Here is a 19,741-nt window from a genome sequence, read left to right as displayed (position 1 = left end):
CGCGGTCCAGTGCGGAGGGGACGAGAAGGGTGTGCAGGGCACTGGGGGAACACAGAAAGGGAATGAGGGCCAGGGACGGCCTTTCAGGGCCGTCTACATCCAGCGACTGTGCTGGGCACTAGGTTTGCAGCAGTTCACGGAACCAAGGGAACATCTACTCCCATGGAGCTTAATTCTTGTTAGGGAGCGAGTGAAGGCAGAGACAACAGATAAACAACAAATGGGTATATAATAAGTTGGATGGTAATAAGTGGTAAGAAGAAAAACGTAAAACAGGATCAGGAGATAGCGCATGACAGAGCTCTCTTAGAGAGGGTAGGGATGACCTTTCTGAGAAGGTGGCCTTTGAGCAGAGGCCTGAGTGAGGTCAGGGGGAGCCAGAGCCACACCACTGTCCAGTGGGCACAGCCGGAGTAGCGGAGATGGGTGTGTGCCTGTGACATCGAGGAACAGCAGTCAGTGAGCAGGGATGGCTCCAGGGCACAAGTGGAAGGATCTGTCTGAGATTAGATATTCTGGAGGAACTGTCTGTATCCCTAATGCAGAGCCCCTTAGGAAAATAGGAGTCAGGAATTCTGCATCATTTAGCCCTAAGCATGTGCTTGGCTTAGGATGTATAAATGTTTGCTGGCTGGACGGCTGGCTGAATTCTCCCTTTGCTAATTAAGCATGGAATAAACTCTAGTCCTTAATGATGATTGTTTTCATAGTCATCTCTTACTCCCTCACCTTCCCTAGCAGCCAAGCAAGATGACAGATCTCATCAGTTCCCCACAGACCCACTTCTGTACTGTCTGGTGTTCTGTATGACCTTGTAAAAATTATTGTCATTTTTTTGGCTTCAGTCGACTCGCTAATTAAATGAGGACCATCCTGCTCCTCTTCTCCCTCCAGGACATAACATGTGGCCGACTGTGGCTGTCTTTGCTTCCTTCGGCCCTATTCTTTCCCCTCCTGGCTTAGGCCAAGCCTTCTAGATCTGTTATGTGCTCTGATGCCTATAAGCCTGGGTGTCTCCCTCCCCTGACCACCTCGGGGGACCTTTAAATGCTGGGTGGGGCCAGAGCCATTGTACCCTCACTGCAGCCCAGGCAAAGCACAGCTCAGGGAGGAGCCCCTGCAGTAGATGTGGGATGTGGTGAGGAGCCCCTTACAGAAGTTTCGTGCCTCAGATCCACACTGGTTCTGCTCTGTCTCATGATTTCACTTTGCCTTCTAAGCTGTATTTTAAAATCAAGGGACACACCTTGAATGACTCCTGCGATCCCCTCTGAGGCCTGTGCTGTGCTTCATTCTCAGGGCGGGAATGGCCTACCCTTTGGGGCTGCTGAGTGTGCTGCTCCAAGAATCAGCCCAGGCCAATCTGCCTGCTCCCAGACCTTCTCTCTATGAGATCCGAGGGGACAAGTCGGGGGAGATGAGGTTAGAGCACTAGTTTGGGGCTCCAGCCATTGGCTGAGTTTGCCTCTGTTCTGCTCAGAGGAAGGCTGGGCTGAGCAGGGGAGGAGTTGTGTGTTCAGGGCTCACCTTCAATGAAGGCAGCATGCGCTCCTTTTAAGACCTTGTCATTTCTTATCCTGAATAAAGTGGACAGATACCTAATTCACCCACCTTTTCACACGTACAGTATGCTGCACAGAGCATTTCTGGCACCACTCCAGGGCAATCCTTATGTCTCTGACTTGCCCGAGGACCACACAGGAAGCTGTCCAACCTCACCCCTGACTCGCTGGGGCCTCCTGCAGTCCATCTCCTCTGCTCTATCCAGTGCCTCCAGCAAAAGCCTAGGGATGGCCCTAGTAACTGACAGACACAATGCTTCTCTTGCCTGCTGACCTGGTTGACCAGTCCCCTTGCCTATTATCCCCCTCAGTTTTTTGAGATATAATTGACACATAACATTACATAAGTTTAAGGTATACAATGTGTTGATTCAACACACTTACATATTGCAAAATGATGACCACCACAGAGTTAGCTAACACCTCCACTGGGTCGCATAATGACCATTTCTTTATGGTGGTGAGAATGTTTAAGATCTACTCTCTTAGCAACTCTCGAGTATATGATGCAGTCTGACTAACTCTAATCACCGTGCTGTACCTTAGATCCCCAGAACTTCCTGGCCTTATAACTGCAAATTTGTATTCTTTGACAATTGTTCCTCTTGCCTTGATGTTCTAGAGAATGCCATGTCTGTACCCCCGTGGGGATTGTTACTGTGTGATTAGTGCCCTTGTTAGACGGTGAGCTCCTTGAGGTCAGGGGTCCGGTCAGTCATCTCTGAGTCACCAGGTCTGGCACAGAAATGTATTAGACTTTCTATAAATGTCTACTGAATACGTGAGAAAGCACAGCAAACACTTGGAAGACAAATTGGGACGCCTTAGCCACCCTTCTTGCCTCAGGGCTTACGTGAGCCAACTCCATGCCTTTTTGTGTTCTGGGACCTTCACCAGCTGCTTGTCCTGTGACACTGGTAGTGATAAGAGTCTACACTGGAATCAGAGCTTTCTCTAGAGACAACTGGTCCCCCCATTCCCTCGGACACACAAGTCGTCTTCAGGTCTCTCTCTCTTCATCCAGTCAACATTCTCCAGCAGGTATTTACGACGCACCGCCATGTGCTTGGCACTGGGCTAGGTGCCTGCCATACATCGGTGACCAAAACAAAGTTCCCCACCCTGCTGGAGCTTACACTAGAGCCCAGGGCCCCCCACCTTCCAGGTAGATTCCTGAAGATGTGCTGCTCCCACACAGGCAGCCGTGCATTGTTTCTGCAGACGCAGCTCATGTACAAATGGGCCCAGCCGAAAATCTGCAGCGAAGATCTGGAGGGGGCGGTGAAGCTGCCCGCCTCTGGCGTGAAGACCAGCTGCCCGCCCTGCAACCCAGGCTTCTTCAAGACCAACAGCAGCGCCTGCGAGCCCTGCCCTTATGGCTTTTACTCCAATGGCTCCGGTAACCCCCCTCCTGCCCCACTCCCTGCCGCACATCCATTCTCACACCACTCACGTGGGCGGGCCGCATGGGCGCAGTGTCAGCTGAATACGGAGTCTGTCCGTCCCAGGGAAGCAGTATGGGCCAGGCCACCTCTGAGGACTAAGTTCAGGAGAGGAGACTTCAAGAGGGCCGGGTCTGTAGGTCTGAGCCACACCTAGAACTGCCTGCCTTCCTCCTCATTCCAACTGCGAATGTGACTCAGTCCTGAAGGGACCTCATCCTCACAACAGAGGCTTCCACCACGTGGCAGTGGTGCTAACTAGAAGGTTTGGGGGGCTAGGATGGCCATCTTGACACAAATAGAACTGGTAAGCCACTCTGCAAAGAGGAACTGGGGGATTTGTGTAGCTACTGTTGTGAATGCATTTGCTGATAACGATGTGAGAAATAATATGCGCTATATGTATCAGCCTAGGAGATACATTTAAGCTTTGAAATGAATCATTTGGTGGGCATGCAGGCTAGCTAGAATACTGGAATGAAGGGTCAGTGTGGACATACATTGTCAGAGTGTTCTCTAGTCAGCTTAGTTTACCTGTGCAGCTGTGCGCAGCCCCACCCTTGTGGGGCTGCCCACCACTGTTGCCACTTGTCTGTGTAATAGCAGCTCCAGGCAGGGTGGCTGCAGGCTTCCTGCTGAATGCGGGGATCTTATGGCTCCCCCAGATTGTAGCCACTGCCCAGCGGGGACTGAACCTGCCGTGGGGTTCGAATACAAATGGTGGAACACGCTACCCACAAACATGGAAACGACCGTCCTCAGCGGGATCAACTTTGAGTACAAGGGCATGACAGGTAATTGCCTCCCTGACCAGGAGCTCTCAGCTCGCTGCCCTGCCACAGGGGCTCTTCCCACCTCGTGTCTCCTCATAGTAGTGATGTCTGGAAAAAAACAGCTAATCAGGCCATGCATTCCCCTGAATGCTCTACTCCTCATGGACATAATTCTACCAAACCGTAGTTTTTGAGACAAAAACAGGACTAGAAACAACGTGCACACACTCCAAAGGTCTTGCTCTGAGAGTTTCAGAGGCTTTGACCAAAGTAACCAGAAAAGTAACTTGGTCTGTGTTCCATGGTAGTTCTGGACATCTCAAAGGATGGTGTTATCACCCTTCCAGAGTGTCATCTGAGTGCGAGTCTGCCCTGCACCCAAGACTGCTCAGTATTAACTCCTCCCTCTCCTTTTCCAGGCTGGGAGGTGGCTGGTGACCACATTTATACAGCTGTTGGAGCCTCAGACAATGACTTCATGATTCTCACCCTGGTTGTGCCGGGATTTAGGTGAGAAATGCAAAGCTAAGGGGAAGCACATGCCAACCTCAGCCACATCCAAGTCCCACACAGCTTGGAGTGTTGTAGAGGAGAGGGCTTCTGGCTTGCGGAAGTGTCGGTTCAGAGCAGAGGAGACCAGGGTAATGGTCTGACAGTCACCCTGAAGGCTAACACTCGTTCCTAGCTGCTCCCCAGGCTGATTTGCCTACTGCTTTCTCATCCCACCTAGCTTCTCCTATCATTTAGCCACATGCTACTCAAATTCTTCCTCCTCACAGCATGAGATAAGATTTTTTTAAAAACTGTAAAACATAAAGCCAGATGTGCACATAGACAGTTCATCTTTATTTGGTGCAAGAAGATTGGGAGGGATTGTTCTCATTGTCTTATTTGCCTCCATGTCCCAAGAAGACCTAGGACAATAAGCAACTTGTCTGCCACTAAAAAACCCAAAAAAACCAAAAACTACAAGCAGGTGGTACCATGGAAGGAGCACTGGACTAGAACACAGGGCACCTGAACTTTGCCACTGACTAGCTCTGTGAACTTGGGAAAGCCACTATTCCCCTGTAGGCTTTAGGCTCCTCGTCTGTAAAACAAGAGGGATTGACAGTCTGTGATTCTGGGCTAGCTCAGGTTGAGCCCATTGGTTAGCACAGCTGTGTAGACAGCAGCTGGGAACTGGAGGTCCTCAGATTTCAAGAAAATGGCCAAAGCTGAAAGAAAAGCCATAAATGGATTTCCAAAGCCCAAGTGAAGTCTTCTGCCTACGTCTGCTTTAAAGATGAGGGGGAACCACGAATGAATGGGCTTGCTTATTGCCAGTCTGGCTTCTCCCTTCCCTCTTTCAAGCTCCCTCCTTTCCATCCCTGCGCAGCGCTCAGCCCACGGTAGTTGCTCAAAAGGTGTTAGTTTCCCTTCCCTTAACTTACATTACTCAGAGCTGAACAGCTTATTGCATGTTCATGAGGTGAGCAAACTTTTTAGACTTTTGAGAGGGAACATTCGCCAAAGTACTTTTCAATTTGGAAATCTGGTTACAGTAGTAAAGCACTTCCTTACCCACCCACCCCGCCCCCATCCTTACCCACTGGGCATGGCGCTCTCTTTCATAAAAGAAGGACCAGTCTGAGAACTTTGCTAAAGAAATTACAAGTTGAAGTATCTGCTCACTTGACCTAGGCAAAACCCTCACTATCCTGGGAGGTGCGCTGCTGAGCAAATGTGGACAATTGACATATTATGATAGTGGTGCTTCTCAAACTTTAATGAACATATAAGTCACCTGGAATCATGTTAATGCACAGGTTCTGATTCAGTGGGTCTGAACACCACACTCAGCCAGCAAGGCCATACAGCATTTTATAAAGCACTTCCACATCTTCATATGCCTTTCAATCTCACCACAATGATAGGCGGTAAATAAGAAAGATACTATCACATCCCTTTTACAAAGGAGGAAACTACATTTTGTCTAGGTCTAGGTCACACAGCTAGAGTGGCAGAGTTGGACTTAGTCCGTGCTCTTTCCAGCACACTCAGAACTTAATCTGCCCCCAGCAGACCCTTTGCTGCCATCTGGGTTCTTCAATAAGCACCGCCTGGCCTCTGGAACTGACGTCCGATTTGTGCCCCACAGACCTCCACAATCAGTGATGGCAGACACAGAGAATAAAGAGATGGCCAGGATCACGTTTGTCTTTGAGACCATCTGTTCTGTGAACTGCGAGCTCTACTTCATGGTGGTATGTCTTCCTTTCTTTGCCCGCTTTGGGGCTTCCAAGGACTATTTGGGAGGGTTGGTCCCCTCTGCCCCATGAACCTGACTGTCAGGGACTTCACCATTTAATATGGGTCTGACCAATTGTGATGGCCCCCAGGATGGCAGCACTGTGGGCACCCTCTCCCACACCAGCCACCCAGCCATCTTGCCTTCTTCACTTGCCTCTCTTGGGTTCAGGGTGTGAATTCGAGGACCAACACTCCTGTGGAGACATGGAAAGGTTCTAAAGGCAAACAGTCCTATACCTACATCATCGAGGAGAATGCTACCATGAGCTTCACCTGGGCCTTCCAGAGGACCACGTTTCATGAGACAGTAAGCTCCTCCCCTTCCTCAGACCCCCAGCTTCCAGAAGAGACCTCTGAACCTGGGAGGATTCCTAAGGTTAGCTTAAGTATGAGCTTCAGAATCCAATGATCGGAAGAATCTTAGGGAGTTAAGCAGAGAACTTCCTATTGCAGCCTCCTGAGGAGCATCAAGCCTTGTCCAAATGACTTCCAGGGGAAGATGACACTGTCACCTCCTAAAATGACCTAACCCCCCTCAGTAGACCCTGCCCTGAGGACATGTATGATACCTGACCTGGTATACCCTGTTCAGCCCTGTTCATATGTTTATTTTGTTTTACTTTTTAACCAAAAACACCTTTATTTTTGTCTTCAAAAAACAAACTGTTCTTTTCCCAAAATAATCGTGATTAATTTACAAAAATGAGCATTTACAATGCATCTTCAAAGCATTTCCCTTTAATGGGAAACTTGGCTTCACAGAATCCAAACATTAAAAGGTTAAAAAAAATCTACTTTGTTGTCATCGTAAGACAAAACAGAATCTAACAAAAGTCAAGGATATCCATTCATACTTCAGGTCCTTTTCCAGGAACTAACATTGTTATATTATTTCCATTTCGCAAAATTTGATCTAATTTAGTAATTCTTCTTCCTTCTGGTGTTATTTCATGTTATTTAGTATGTTTATTTGTCCAGTATCCTATCTCCTGCACTGGTTTGTATGCTATTTGAAGACAACAGCCGTGATTTAAGAATAGTGCCCAGTCACGGTGTCAAGTGCACAGACTGTGCAATAACTGTTGAATGAATGAATGACAATCAGAACTAGTTTCCAGAGTCCTCTTTTAAAGCTCATTCCAGACCCTGGTGCCTCTCAGCTGGCCAGATAGACAAAAAGGCCTGATCTGGAGTTTAAATGCCAGGTTGTGGAACGGGACTGCTATCCACTACTGTAAAGGCAAGTTCAAACAAAGAAGGCTGACAACGCATTCACTAAGTGTGAACCTTATCCGGTGACAGTGAATTTTGAGGAGTCAAAAGTCCCTGCCTCAAGAAAACCCTACCACCCCGAAGAAGAGATGTGGGTTGCCTGAGGCCACGGAAACTTGGAGCCTCGAGGAGAGCCGCGGAGAAGGAAAGCAATCAGTCCAGTACACTTTCCTAACACTTAGCCAGGGCTGTGCTGCCCTTCAGCCCCAACTCAGAGTTTCAGCTCCCCAGCCCAGCTCCCCACAGAACAACCATTACCTAGAGGGAGCAGCTACAACGGGTTAGTGGTAGTAGCATTAGTCGCCATGGCTACCCTGTTCATATTTTTATTTAAAAAAAAAATTTTTATTGAGTTATAGTCAGTTTACAATGTGTCCATTTCTGGTGTACAGCACAATTTTTCTGTCATACATGAATATACATATATTCGTTTTCATGTTCTTTTTCACCATGAGCTGCTACAAGATCTTGACTATATTTCCCTGTGCTATACAGTATAGACTTGTTTATCTATTTTATGTATACCTGTCAGTATCTATAAATCTCGAACTCCCAGTCTGTCCCTATATACCCACCTCCCCTCACCAAAAAAAAAAAAAAAAAGACAAATGAACTTAAATATAAAACAGAAACAGACTCACAGACATATTTTTAATAACAACAACTCTGGTTTTATTTTCTTAACTCAAAATAATGCAGGTTTATTGCAAGAAAACATATAAGTAAAAAGAAATAAGCAAAAAGAAGAAATAAAATCGCCCGTAATCCTACCACCCAGAGATGACCCAGTTAACATGTGGAATATCTCCCATGCAGACTTCATTTCTCTACAAATATTGTTTTCCTTTTATAAGGAAAAGAACTGCTTTATATATATGTTTTAGAGTATCTAGGGGAGAGTATAGCTCAGTGGTAGAGTGCATGCCTAGCATCCATCCCCAGTATCTACATTAAATATAAATAAAAACCTAATAACCCTCCCCCCAAATTTTTTTAAAAGGGTATCTATTGCATATTGCTCCATGGTACTTAATATTTTATATGCCATTTAAACTATTCAATCATTTTTAAATGACACAAAATGTACATTTAGAGTTAATAGTGAGTAGAAAGGATACGAAGCTTCTAAAGATTTTTCTCAAGTATCATAGGATAAAAAAGATTAAGTCATACTCTGCTATTTCCAGAGCACTCAGTTGCAGCTGCTCAGGCCTTGGCCCACTCTCCTCTTGACTCTTTGTTTCCAGGGCAGAAAGTACACCAAAGACGTTGCCAAGATCTACTCCATCAATGTCACCAATGTCATGCATGGAGTGGCCTCCTACTGCCGTCCCTGTGCCTTGGAAGCCTCTGACGTGGGCTCTTCCTGCACCTCCTGTCCTGCCGGTTACTATATTGATCGGGAGTCAGGAACCTGCCGCTCCTGCCCCGCTAACACAATCCTGAAAGCCCACCAGCCTTATGGCGCCCAGGCCTGCGTGCCCTGCGGTCCAGGCACCAAGAGCAACAAGGTAGCAGCAGTTGACCTTGGCTCTCTGGATGGGCCACCTCAGAGAGTGCTGGGTCCTGGGTGGGATTCTCGAGGGGCTGATACTCAAGGACTCCCCTGAGCATACTCCCAGGTTGAAGTCCTCGTGGACACTCATCCAGGCTGTGACTGTAGATGGAGAGTTCTTAGTGGGAGGGGGTGGTTTTCAGGGTCTGAGCTTCAGTCATGGACAAGTCTCATCTTGAGGTGAGGGGTAAGGGAGATCTGTGACCATGTGGTCCAGAGGGTTATTTGGCATCTGTGGAGAGACTCAAGGGGAAGGAGCAGTGGGACTTGTGGTTCGCATTCAGCCTACTTCAATCCAGCCTGTTATTATGGGAATTTGTCCCCTCTTCTTGGGGAAGGTAACCCACCTCTGCTGGGACATACAGTTAATTGGCATTGCCATCTCCTCTCCCAAGGGTCTCTTCTGAAGTGGAACAGCAGTGCTGTTGCCCCCATGCACTTTCCGAATGGAAGAAAGTACCATGGCCAAAAGCTCTTAGTTATTCATTAATGCCTTTAAATAAACTTTAACTGATTACAACCACATGGACACACATCTGCAAGGCACTTTTTACACAGTCTGCAGACGTTGCTCCGTTTAGCTGTGCAGTAAGTGCCTCGATTCTGCAGACCCCTGGCAACCTATTTGAGGCGCCCTGGACTTTCATTACAAACTTCTTTCCCCAGGGCTCCCCCTGCTGCTGTGGGAGGGACTGACAGTTGTATAAGGCTGCTACCGCATCGGGACCGTAAAACGGAGCAAGGAAAGGGTTTATGGTTCAGTTTCTCACAGAGAGCCTGGGAAAAAGGAACCTGGGGTTCGGTGAGTTTTAAATGGGGGCAGCGGGCCAGGCTTGGAGCTTCTCTTCTGCCATCCTGGACACCTGTCTTCCAGTTAGCTCCTGTTGTCTTCTGCTTGAAAGTAAGAAGGGATCTCTTGTGACTTGAGAGAGTTCTATAATCTAGGCCTAGGAAAAGGCTACAGAATCGGACCAAAGTACCTACTGAAAAATAACAGGTTTGGGTTTGTACCTCGTATCAGTGCTAATTATTGAATGGCAAGATGCGCATAAACTCCACTAGCCTCTGGTTCACGTCTTTTAACGCCCACCCCCCGTCCATACTTTCTCTGCTTTCACCCAGCATGGGCCGGGCCAGGCTGGGGAGAGGGACTGCCACTCTCCACTGGGCACCCCCAAGGCCCTGCCTGTGCCGCCGACCTGATGGATCCCTTTCCCCTCAGATCCACTCTCTGTGCTACAACGACTGTACCTTCTCAGTCAGCACTCCGAGCAGGACTTATGACTACAACTTCCTGGCTTTGGGAAACACCGTCTCTGTGGCTGGGGGGCCAAGCTTCACTTCCAAAGGGCTGAAATACTTCCACCACTTTACCCTCAGTCTCTGCGGAAACCAGGTAAGGTGTGCAGGCGCTGACAGTGTGAGCACGGAAAGGGGGCGCCAGTGGATCAGAGGCCAGAGAGGACACAGGAGAGTCAGGCAGCAGAGGAACGGGGCGGGGGGGGGGGGGTGGGATTCAAAATTTTTAAATGATTATTATTCTCCCTGAGGACTTTCTCCTCCAAAGTAAAATCATTTGGATTAGAAACATTTACAAAAATGAAAGTGTTTAAAATAAAGTATCCATTGACTCCTCCCTGACCTTTCTTTATTCCCTCAAAATGATTACATAAAAACTATGCATGTGTATCAGCTATACTTCAATTTTAAAAAAACTATGTAGGAGAAAGATTTTTTCTTTTTCCTTGAAAAAGCAGTCTTCAGTAATCATGGCACTTGTTCATGTGTTGTCTAGAGGCTGGATAAAATAAATCATGCTTAGTTCATCTACATGTATCTTTGCTGACAGTACATGTTACCGTCAGCATTTCATGCTGCTGCAAATATTCTGGATCCCAGATTCAAAGGCAGAAATGTAAAGGGTGATCACATCAAGACTGCACTTGACTAAATTACAAACAAGCCAGGATTAACAGTCGGAAAGTCAGTTTCGAACGTTACAAAATAAAGAGTGTCTTGAGCATGTAGTCTGTGACTCTGTGTGGAGGTAAGGCCTTTACACCACACAGCTTCTAGACATCTTCTGCAGCACACAAAACAGTTGATTTGTGTTTATATAGAGAACTTGTCAAGAAATAGGCTAATCTGTGAAAGACTGGAGACAGATGTCTCTATCTCGTTTTTCAAAAGTCTTTGAAGAAGTTAAAAGAGAGCCTGCGAGGTGACAGTGATGACTCAGGAATTGAGACTGATGACAGCAAGTCCCACATAGCAAAAATTTCATTCAATGAGTTGGGAGAGAGAAGATGGGAATTTGGAGAGTCTGTGTTTTTTTCTGCTTTCTTTTTTTCTTCTTCTTTGCTTCCTTATTCTTACATAACATGAAGGTTTCTTTCTGTTCTCGTGTTCTTTACCTATTTCTTACAATCTTGAAAATAAATACCAGATTTAGCAACTTAGCTCTATTTGTAATAAAATTTATAGTATCAAAAATACTACATTCTAAATGCTTAATCTACTTAAGTTTAAAATATTGAACAAATGATTTTACATTAGCAGGCAAGTTATATATTGATATTCCATACATTTAAGAAATTTTTGAAGGAACCATCCATATCTCAATATTTCTTCTATTACAAAATCACGAGGAAGGAGTCTCAGTTCCTACCATCTTCCAGAGTTCTATTCTATACAGTTTGGGTTGTTTTAGGAGGGGAAGCAATCTTTCTTCTCTTGATAAATATTTTTTCATGGAATAGGTTCCAGTTGCTCCTACGATGCCCTCCCTCCAGGGAGGGAAAAGGCTGGTTATGAGGACCCTGTTTTAACCCCTGGGAGACACTGTCTGGAAAGTGCTTCCAAGACAAGCATGGTGGAATCACAGCTCCAAGGAAGTCACAGAGAGGGAATGTGAAACAGGCCAGATATTCAAATAAATTTCACGTGGTCAGTCACACGTTTCAGTATCTGCCGAGAAAACCAACTAGGATAAGGAAGGCCCTTAACCAGTGGGCTGGTAGATTAGATCTCCAAATCAGTTGCCACCATCACAACCCTGCTCCTACAAGCCTCCCAGGTGACTCCATGGAAACAAAAGACTGAGGGGGGAGGTCTCTGGCCAGAGTTTCAGAAACTAGGACACCTAGGCCTTATCCTTAGCTTTTTTATCTTTTTAAATCTGTCTTGTAATTAGAATTGGGATGAATCATTCCACCGCAGCATACTCTTGGAAGGCTGAAATTTGAGACATGGAAATACTGTTCCCTGTTCCCTTTTGGGACTTATTCTGTGATCACTCGCTCCTTCCCACTTCCTCCCCACATCCCCTGCCCAGGGTAAGAAAATGTCCGTGTGCACCGACAATGTCACAGACCTCCGGATTCCTGAGGGTGAGTCAGGTTTCTCCAAATCCATCACAGCCTACGTCTGCCAGGCGGTCATCATTCCCCCGGAGGTGACAGGCTACAAGGCCGGAGTGTCCTCGCAGCCTGTCAGCCTCGCCGATCGACTTATCGGTGAGTAACTCAGTTGCTCTAGTCTGTTTTTCGTGAATCTGTGTAAGAGAGAGTGAGGCTACTGGGCACTAAGGTAAAAGGTCCCAGATGAGGGAGGGGCCCGACGTCCTGACCTCTATTTTCTAGTCCATCCTGGGACACCAAGTGCCCCTGGAGCTACTGACAAAACTTTGATTCACCCTTTATGAGCGATTTAGGGATGTGATGAGATGAAGGCAGGTTGGATGTAGACAGATATTGAAAAGATTGAAGTGGTTGCCAGCTAAATGCTACTAGTGAGAACTAATTAGGAGCTCTAATTTGGCAGGTGTGACAACAAATATGACTCTGGATGGAATCACCTCCCCAGCTGAACTTTTCCACCCGGAGTCCTTGGGAATACCGGACGTGATCTTCTTTTATAGGTGAAAACGAGAGGCTAGGATAATGCAAGGGAAACCAAGGGCCCCCCCGCAATCTCTGTTGTGTCCCTCCCTCTCTAGCCACCTACTACTCATCAAGTCAGAACACATCCAAGGGCTAGCAGATCAGCCTAGCCATGAGAGCTAAAGGCTGGGAGTTCTTTATCCCAGCTTCTTGGGTATTACTGGGGCAGGTCTGCCCCGGCAGCAGGGAGGAATATTGGATGACCTACGGAGGACTACCCTTCCCATCTAAGGAGGCTCCAGTATTACGCATATGCTAACGTTTCCTAGACCAGCGCATCTCCCCCGACCAGATCTCCCTGATCCTCACTCTCTCCTATGCATCAGGCTGGAGCCCAAGTCCTGACTCCCCCAGTGGGGGAACTGTTCCATATTGACTTGGTGGCTCTCCAGTGGCACAGATGAGTGACTCATTCCCCCATGGGGGCTGTTTTCTCTGCAGGTCCAATGACGTGACCCAGTCCTGCAGTTCTGGGAGGTCGACCACCATCCGCGTCAGATGCAGTCCGCTGAAACCTGTGCCTGGGAGTCTGTCGCTGCCAAGGTAAAGGGACGTAACAAAGTCTCCCTTCCCTGGACTCATCCCACCCCAAGAACCAAAGGTTACTGAAAAAGCAAAAGAGAAAGCCATCCAAGATCCATTAATGGGCTCTTGGGGACACAGCCATGGCTTCAAATCCTCAGTCTTTAGATATCAAGAATGGGGCAGGAGGAAGAGCCAAAGCTGCCCTCCCACTCCCAGACCACAGCAGGGCAGCTGCCTAGCAAAGTGACTGAGTGCTGGGGCTGAGAGCCACATTCAATTTCCCTCCTCCACTTCCTAGCTCTGTTATGGATACAGTTCTTACCTTCTCGAAGCCTCCTCTTCCTTATATGTAAAATGGGGATGATAATAAATTCCCTTATGGGGTTGCTGTAAGGATTAAAGGACACAATGAAATTTGAGGACTTCCCCCGGTGTCAGCAATGTACTTGCTATGACTATTAGGGTTAGTAAAAGTTTAGGGAATCCTAGCAATCTCTCCACAACGAAAAGACCCAATTCTGAGCGTGATAGCGGAGTGCACTAAGTCGAGAATTCCTGAACTAATCTGACTACAGTACCCTACCCCCACCTCCCTTTTTATTTTTTATTTTTCCACATAACACTAACATATTGAGGGGCACTAGTGTCTTGAGGAAAATGGTCAGGGAGATGGAGAGCCAAGCAGGACATTTTGACCCAGCAGTGGTGTCAAAATGTAGGCTCGCTCTTCTCGTTGCAAACATTACAGAAAAGTACATGACAGAGAGCCATGACCTGAAGTCCATTCCTGAACCCTGCCCCACCACCCTCCCCGGCAAGAAACTGCATAAAAGTGACTTCTGCAAAATGTCACATGTCCATGGGGAGAACAGGAGCCTCTGTTAGCTGGGCATGTTAGTTGGGCAGCCTGCTGGGGCTCAGACAGCTTACATTAGCTCTCATCTGCTGTCAGTAGAAACAAACAGGCAGAAGGTGGGGAACCTAGGGGAGGGTGCTTAGCAGAAGGGCAGTCGGAGAGCAAAACCTGGGTTGAGGACTAGGTGGAAGGATCCTGATGGAGCTAAGAGTTTGGCAAGGAGAGGATGTATCAGGCAAGCTGTGCGATGACAGGACTCCAGCCAGATCTTCCCAGCTGTCTGGCGAGTAAGCCCTCAAGTCTCCTTTCTGCTTTGCTAGAACATGCTCCGAAGGGACCTGTGATGGCTGTAACTTCCACTTCCTGTGGGAGAGTGTGGCTGCCTGCCCGCTCTGCTCGGCTTCTGACTACCATGCTATCGTCAGTAGCTGCGTGGCTGGGATCCAGGTATGTTTCTCTGTTTGGGGACTTCCCAGGGGAGAACAGAATGTGATATCTGAGTTCCTTGTTTTTCTCCCCAACAGAAAACGACCTACGTGTGGCGAGAACCAAAGCTATGCTCCGGTGGCATCTCCCTGCCTGAGCAGAGAGTCACCATCTGCAAAACGTTAGATTTCTGGCTGAAAGTGGGCATCTCTGGAGGCACCTGCACTGCCATCCTGCTCACCGTCTTGACCTGTTACTTTTGGAAAAAGAATCAAAAGTACATATGGGGTATTGGAGTTTGGGGGTAGCCAGGGTGGGATCTTTGAGCGAGGAGGGGAATATCTGAGAGTACAAATTCATGGAGCTTTTCTCTGGAGTTGGACATAGTCCCTGTGACTCTGGCCAGAGACTTGCTGAGCCACTTATTTGGTATATGCCTTGGTTATTCTGACTCCTAAACAGGGATGGTACCACATGGCAATCTATGAATGGCTGTTAGATCATCAAAAGAAAAACAACGATGAAGGAAGGGTATAGCTCAGTGGTAGAGTGCATGCTTACCATACATGAGATCCTGGGTTCAATCCCCAGTACCTTCATTAAAATAAATAAACCTAACCCCACCAAAAAAAAAAAAAAGCAGAGAATTCTTAATTTGTTGTTATTAACAAAAATAATGACTTTATAATTCCAATATTTCTATTAAGCCTTGAGATCACAGAAACAGCCAGCCTTAAGGAAAAAGATCACTGACCTGGGAGCCAAGAGTCTTAGCTATATGCCTGGACCTAACGCCATTTTGCCATGCTTCACTTCCATTACCCATGATATGGGAATACCTATTTATCATTCAGCTTTTCTCCTTCTTTCCCCTTTAGTTCACATTTTGGTGTCTTGTCTTTCCCTTCCTCCTTGTTTCATAGATTAGAGTACAAGTACTCCAAGCTGGTGATGAACGCTACCCTCAAGGACTGTGACCTGCCAGCAGCTGACAGTTGTGCCATCATGGAGGGCGAAGATGTGGAGGATGACCTCATCTTCACCAGCAAGAAGTCACTCTTTGGGAAGATCAAATCATTTACCTCCAAGGTAGGGAGCACTGACGTCAGCCTGGAGAGCTGGAAAAGACACCAGTCCTAGGACACTGAATGGTGCCACACTGTTCAGGGACCACTACTCTGCCCTCCACCCTCCATTCTATTCTGTCCCCCCACCCTGAGAATCCTGGCTTCTGCCTTTTGTATTTCCACACCGACACTCTTTCCTCTGGGGCCCAAGGCTGCTCTTGACGAGGCCCCTTTTCTCCCAACATGCATGGACTGTTTGGGCCCTTTAACTTCCAGAAGGAGTACTGAACCATCCATGTTGTAAGAATCATCCCTGCTCCTGTCCATTTTTTTTTTTTTGGAGGGAGGGGGAAGAGGCAATCTCTAGGATCAACTTCTGATGGAAGTGAGGGTCTCCTTTGGCCAGCGGAGGATGCTGTCCCCTGGATGTCTGGGCCAGTCCTCTGAGGGCTGAGTCATAGCTAAGTCTATCTAGGCTGTTCACTGCCGAGCAGTTCTGAGCTGGGAGAGCTGTGGGTGAGTGAGTGAGTTTGAAGCTCATAAATGCAGTTCAGACAACACTCACTGGGCGTGGGACAAGCAGAGACTATTCAAGCAACTGCTCCAGGGCCACAGGTTTCTGTGGTCCCACTCTGGCAGCACCCACAACTCACAGCCGCCCTGATTCAGCTCATCCAAACTGGATAGGGAGGGTGGTAAGGAGAGGAATGTGGGTAGGTGTTTCCCAAACCTCATTCCCCTGTGCTGACCTCCCAGGGCAACTCCCTTGGCCTCCTTAGATGTTGACTGTTTTTTTTTTAACCAATGGGGGAATACTTTACCCTGGAAACCCTGAGTCTTTCTGGACCTTCCAGAATTCAGCAAAGATGTAAAGCAAGGGGTTTTAAAGATGTTTCTTATCCTCTGACTGACTGAAGGGGGCAAGAAGAATAGAGGATATCTTATGTCCATGTTTCCACAAAGCGACTAAAAGCAAGAATCTCATGAGGCTTCCTCCGTCACCTATTTTCCATTTCTCTCCTTTGTTCCCCAAACTTGCCCGCGTGCAGCAGCCAGCTCCTGTCACCATCTCTCTTTCAGAGGACTCCTGTTGGGTTTGACTCGGTACCACTGAAGACATCCTCAGGAGGCCCAGACATGGACCTGTGAGGGGCGCTGCCCCGCCTCACCTGCCCCCTCACCTGGGCACAGCACCTTGCAAGCCTGTGGCAGTGTGGGTGCCAGCTTCCTGCAACACCCACTGCCGGAAATTCTTCATTGTGGCCTTATCAGAGGAAGTTTGAATTTCAGAGCTTTGTTTTTTTATAGAGTACCCGAACCTTCCTTTCTGCTTGCCTCAAACCTGCCAAATATACCCACACTTTGTTTATATATCACTCCCTCGCTTGCATCTTGCTTCCCAAAATGGCCCAGCCGTCGGAGCCATAGCTTCATCTGCTCATATTTCTTATAGCTCTGGAACAAAAATGTTTCTCTCTTCTTAAGTATAGAAACTACTTCCTCTGTCCTCTTACTTAAGGGCAGAAGCAGCTGGGAGTTTCCCTGATCACATGCCCTCAGCACACGACAACTTTAGGAGCGAGGCTCGGGGAGGAGGGTATTGGCAGCCCTGATGCACCATCTTCGTGGTTGCCTGGATTCACCTCTCCTGGAATACCAGCTCGAACTGGCATAATGGATAGGCTGAGGACCAGATGAGTAAGGCCTGGGTAAGAAAAGGCCTGATAAGCACAAAGAGAGGCAATAAGGAAGGTTTGGTTTGGTTTTGTTTTGTTTTAAAACTAGGTACTTCATTCCCTTCCCTAAAGTGATAAATATTTTCACTGGAGCCAAAGGAAGAAGTTCGTCAAGAAAATGCCCAAAGCTCTGATGGAGGTGGCTCTATTCTCCCCCTACATTTTTTTTAACCTCCCTCCATCTCCTTATGACACTAAAGAGAACCAGGTAAGTCCCAAGCCCAGATGTTCAAGCTTTAGTCTCTATTTGCTTTTACCCAGAGATGCCAAACATTGCCAGTGAGCGAAATTTCTCACCCTTGAGTCCCCCATTCCTAGAGACCTGGGCATATTAGGGAACAAGGGTATCATATTTTGAAAGAACATGAGGAGGCCAAGGTTTTGGTGGGGCCATACTGGGGAGCCAGCCCTAACTGGGATGGACCTGAGGTGGCCATGATGTCTGCTTCTAAGCTTAACACATCTGCTCAGCCACAGAATAAACAATTTCTAGGCTGGCCAAGAAAGGCATGGACTCCCAGCCCACACCCCAGCACAGATCCAGATCAGTCTACCGGACTAACTAGGGGAGCTGGACAAGGTGTCCACCAAACGGGGACCTTCGCACTTTCAAGTCCCTGTCCTACCCTTCTTCCGTTCTCATTTCCTCTGTGTGCTAAAAAACTAAAAAGACTTCTAGTCCCAGCTTCTGGCAGTATCCCTTCTGAAAGGTGAGTAAAGTCAAAGTCCTCTGTGCCCCCTTTCTCCACTTCCATGTCAAGTTATATCCGATGAAATTTAAGCAGCTAGAATGGTAAAACCAGAGCAAGAGTTTAAATTCTATTTGCCTTTCTACTAATGGCAATTCTCCTTCTCTCACTATCTGGCTAGAATGACCAAACCTGGTTAAGGGCCCAGTTGCCCATGATTTGTGCCTGCCCCCTTTCTTAAATGGCCATTTGGTGACCAGAAGGTAGGTGAAGAATTTAGACAGCACTTCTAAGTGGTTTGTCTGCCACATAGTGGTTTGCTGATCTGATTGGCCTCTGCTACCCTGGCAGTGGTCTTGTAAAAGAGTCAGTGAGAACTGGAACCCTGCTGTGACTTCTGGCCAACAGGAGCATCACTGAAGGCAGGCTTCAGTTTGGTTCAGTGAATCTAGAAGCTTTTCTTTGATATCTAAATTCTCCCTCCTCCTGTCTTCTTGTGGGACTCAGGCTCTCAGAACCTGTGGCCATGGTGGGATTTCCCCCAGTGGATGCAGACAGCTAGCTTCCGAGCTCCAGCCTAAAGTCTCCTGTAGCCTCAACAATACCCCAGGCATCTGCTTTTCCACCAAATAACTTTCTTTTGTGACAAAGGCCACAGACGGTCCTTAGAGTATTCTAGAATCAACAGGAAAAAGCACACACCCTGCTGACGTCTTTACTCTAACATCTTGAAACCGAGTGCTCCCAGAGCAACCTCAGACTCCACTGATTTGGTCATAATACTTTAAGGATCTCCTTCCCTCCTTTCAACTACCCCTTAGTGTACCAACTTCTGCGTATCTTCCTTGTGTCCTGGCAGGGGCTCCTGAGTTATGCTATGGGAGTCATCTGTTGCTCCCCCAGCAACTTAGACACACCTTCGATATTTTTTAACAGTTCTATTGAGATGTAATTCAAATCCATACTATTCACTCATTTAAAATGTACAATTCAAGGGGGAGGGAAATAGCTCAGAGGTAGAGTGCATGCTTAGCATGCAGGAGGTCCTGGGTTCAATCCCCAGTACCTCCATTAAGAAAAGAAAAAAGAGAAAAAAAATGTGCAAGTCAATAGATTTTTAGTATACTCACAGAATTGTGCATCCATTACCACAACCAAATTTAAAACAGACACATGTTACTTTAAGTAACTAAGGCTATAGTGTTTTGCACAAGCTATTGGGGGAGAGACTGTGGGCTCAGGAGATAAAATACTTAAATCCTATTTGGCTACTTAAGAGTCCTTGAACACATATGTAACTCTTACCACATAGACATCACCTCTGTTTGGCCAGGAATACAAATGAAGATTGTGCTGTATTCAAGGACCAGGGGATTTCTTATGCCAACAAAACTTTTTTTTTTTGTCTCACTCTACATTAAAGATAAGACTGACTATATTTATACAATAGAGACTTTGTAATGGATTTTTCAGCTTTGTGAAACCAAATTTTTGTCTCATCAAGACTGACTGGATTTCCTTTTTACTCTGTATTCCAAGAGTTTGTAGTTTAGTTTGTTAGGGGATGGGTATCGCATGTCACACTTTTTTGTGAAATAAAAAATA

General features: G+C 47.1%; 1 protein-coding gene and 1 non-coding gene across 3 annotated transcripts in view; both read left to right on the top strand.

Annotated features, from left to right (window-relative positions):
• The window catches only part of ELAPOR1 (endosome-lysosome associated apoptosis and autophagy regulator 1), a 60,186-nt gene extending 43,099 nt beyond the window's left edge, over window positions 1-17,087 (top strand). Inside the window, exons 9-22 of one of the 2 annotated variants that reach the window (XM_006197391.4) lie at window positions 2,784-2,961; window positions 3,670-3,798; window positions 4,197-4,287; window positions 5,918-6,023; window positions 6,239-6,376; window positions 8,589-8,852; window positions 10,119-10,292; window positions 12,231-12,411; window positions 12,719-12,815; window positions 13,279-13,380; window positions 14,539-14,665; window positions 14,743-14,921; window positions 15,568-15,733; window positions 16,792-17,087. In XM_006197391.4, coding sequence (XP_006197453.2) covers window positions 2,784-2,961; window positions 3,670-3,798; window positions 4,197-4,287; window positions 5,918-6,023; window positions 6,239-6,376; window positions 8,589-8,852; window positions 10,119-10,292; window positions 12,231-12,411; window positions 12,719-12,815; window positions 13,279-13,380; window positions 14,539-14,665; window positions 14,743-14,921; window positions 15,568-15,733; window positions 16,792-16,860 — 2,001 coding nt within the window. In that variant the 3' untranslated portion in view covers window positions 16,861-17,087. Of the gene's footprint in view, window positions 1-2,783; window positions 2,962-3,669; window positions 3,799-4,196; window positions 4,288-5,917; window positions 6,024-6,238; window positions 6,377-8,588; window positions 8,853-10,118; window positions 10,293-12,230; window positions 12,412-12,718; window positions 12,816-13,278; window positions 13,381-14,538; window positions 14,666-14,742; window positions 14,922-15,567; window positions 15,734-16,760 lie in introns of both variants that reach the window. The other variant, XM_072968066.1, reaches the window with a different exon arrangement.
• TRNAG-ACC (transfer RNA glycine (anticodon ACC)) lies at window positions 15,171-15,243 on the top strand. The gene has a single exon. It is a non-coding gene; the product is annotated as a tRNA-Gly (tRNA).
• Window positions 17,088-19,741: the final 2,654 nt, after the last annotated feature.

This window comes from Vicugna pacos, chromosome 9 (assembly GCF_048564905.1).
Source record: "Vicugna pacos chromosome 9, VicPac4, whole genome shotgun sequence".
Classification (NCBI taxonomy): domain Eukaryota; kingdom Metazoa; phylum Chordata; class Mammalia; order Artiodactyla; family Camelidae; genus Vicugna; species Vicugna pacos.
This window is presented reverse-complemented; position numbering and strand designations above follow the sequence as displayed.